At 37.4% G+C, this 1,298-nt stretch overlaps 2 protein-coding genes across 2 annotated transcripts in view; both read left to right on the top strand.

Annotated features, from left to right (window-relative positions):
- The window catches only part of cdc5l (CDC5 cell division cycle 5-like (S. pombe)), a 19,762-nt gene that overhangs the window by 1,387 nt on the left and 17,077 nt on the right, over positions 1-1,298 (top strand). The gene's annotated exons all lie outside the window — the stretch shown is intronic.
- The window catches only part of napba (N-ethylmaleimide-sensitive factor attachment protein, beta a), a 10,341-nt gene that overhangs the window by 2,159 nt on the left and 6,884 nt on the right, over positions 1-1,298 (top strand). Inside the window, exon 2 of the mRNA XM_032540853.1 lies at positions 45-124. Coding sequence (XP_032396744.1) covers positions 45-124 — 80 coding nt within the window. The remainder of the gene's footprint in view (positions 1-44; positions 125-1,298) is intronic.

The following is a 1,298-nucleotide window of genomic DNA, read 5'->3' as shown; positions in this document are numbered from 1 at the left end:
GTGTGTGTGTGTGTGTGTGTGTGTGTGTGTGTGTGTGTGTATAGGGGGAACCATAAGGTGGAGGATGCCTGTGAAATATACGCCAGAGCAGCCAACATGTTTAAGATGGCAAAGAACTGGAGTGGTAGGTGACACACACACGCACACACATGTGCACAGATACATGCGCGCGCACACACACACATATTTACACGTCACATACTCATATTGCATAATAAACAAAACAAAAAAATCACATGAATGCATGCATGAATAACCAAACTCCCACACCAAACACCTCCACACAATCTCACATACACATTTTAACAGGATATAAATGATTCAGCAGCCTGCATAGAGCGTTATGTTACCACATAAGAGCTTTCATGTTGTATGAAAGCTCTTATGTGGTAACATAACGCATTGGATTCATATAGGAAATTTCCAGACAGTTTGGACAAATGAGTGAGACATTTCAGGCTGCAGAAACCCGTGTGTGTCCTAGAAATAACAGATGATGTGTTGATATTAGGTCATGCCGTATTTAGCTGTTTAGATGTGTGTTTGGATGGTTCTGCTGCCTGATGTGGGTCGACAGAGGGAATCGTAAACACAGTCACGCAGTGCAAATTATTAAATGAGGAGTGTCAAAGGCACGGTTAGTGCAACTACAAACAGAATTTAAATTACATTTGCATTCACTCATTACCTATTTAAGCTTTTATTGTGTTGCTTTTCTTTGTTTATTGTCCTTATGTTAATGTTGGTTTTGGGTTGTTGGGGGACAAAGCAAGATATCTGAAGCTCTCACCTTGGGACATTTTAACCTTTTTGTGACATTGCAAACAATTAATTGAGAAAATAATCTGCAGATTGATTGATAATGAAAAGACTGTTAGCTGCAGTCCTTATTCAATTTATTCATCCATAAAATCCTGGAAATTGCAGCTCTCCATTCTAAAAAACCAGCCCTGATTACAGAAAACCTAAGACATAATTAAGCACAACACAAAATAAAACCATAAAAAACATAAAATCTTTAAGACAATTTAGTCTGTTACTTTTCAATTTGATTCATAGTTGAATAACCAGTCTTGTCAGAAAGGAGCAAAAAATGCAGAGATACTGTTTTAAACCTTTATCTTCACAAGAAAGTAAGCTGACAGACTGAATCGTTAACACAGTCACATAGTTCACATTAAAACATTGGTCAAAGTCATGTTTAGTGCAACTAGAAACTGAATTTTAATATTTCATTTGCATTCACTGAACTTGTGTCCCATTAAACTGTGACTGTGACTGTGTGTGTGTGTGTGTGT

This window comes from Etheostoma spectabile, chromosome 17 (genome assembly GCF_008692095.1).
Source record: "Etheostoma spectabile isolate EspeVRDwgs_2016 chromosome 17, UIUC_Espe_1.0, whole genome shotgun sequence".
Classification (NCBI taxonomy): Eukaryota; Metazoa; Chordata; class Actinopteri; order Perciformes; family Percidae; genus Etheostoma; species Etheostoma spectabile.
Note: the sequence above shows the minus strand (reverse complement) of the source record. Positions and strands in the feature narration are given on the sequence as shown.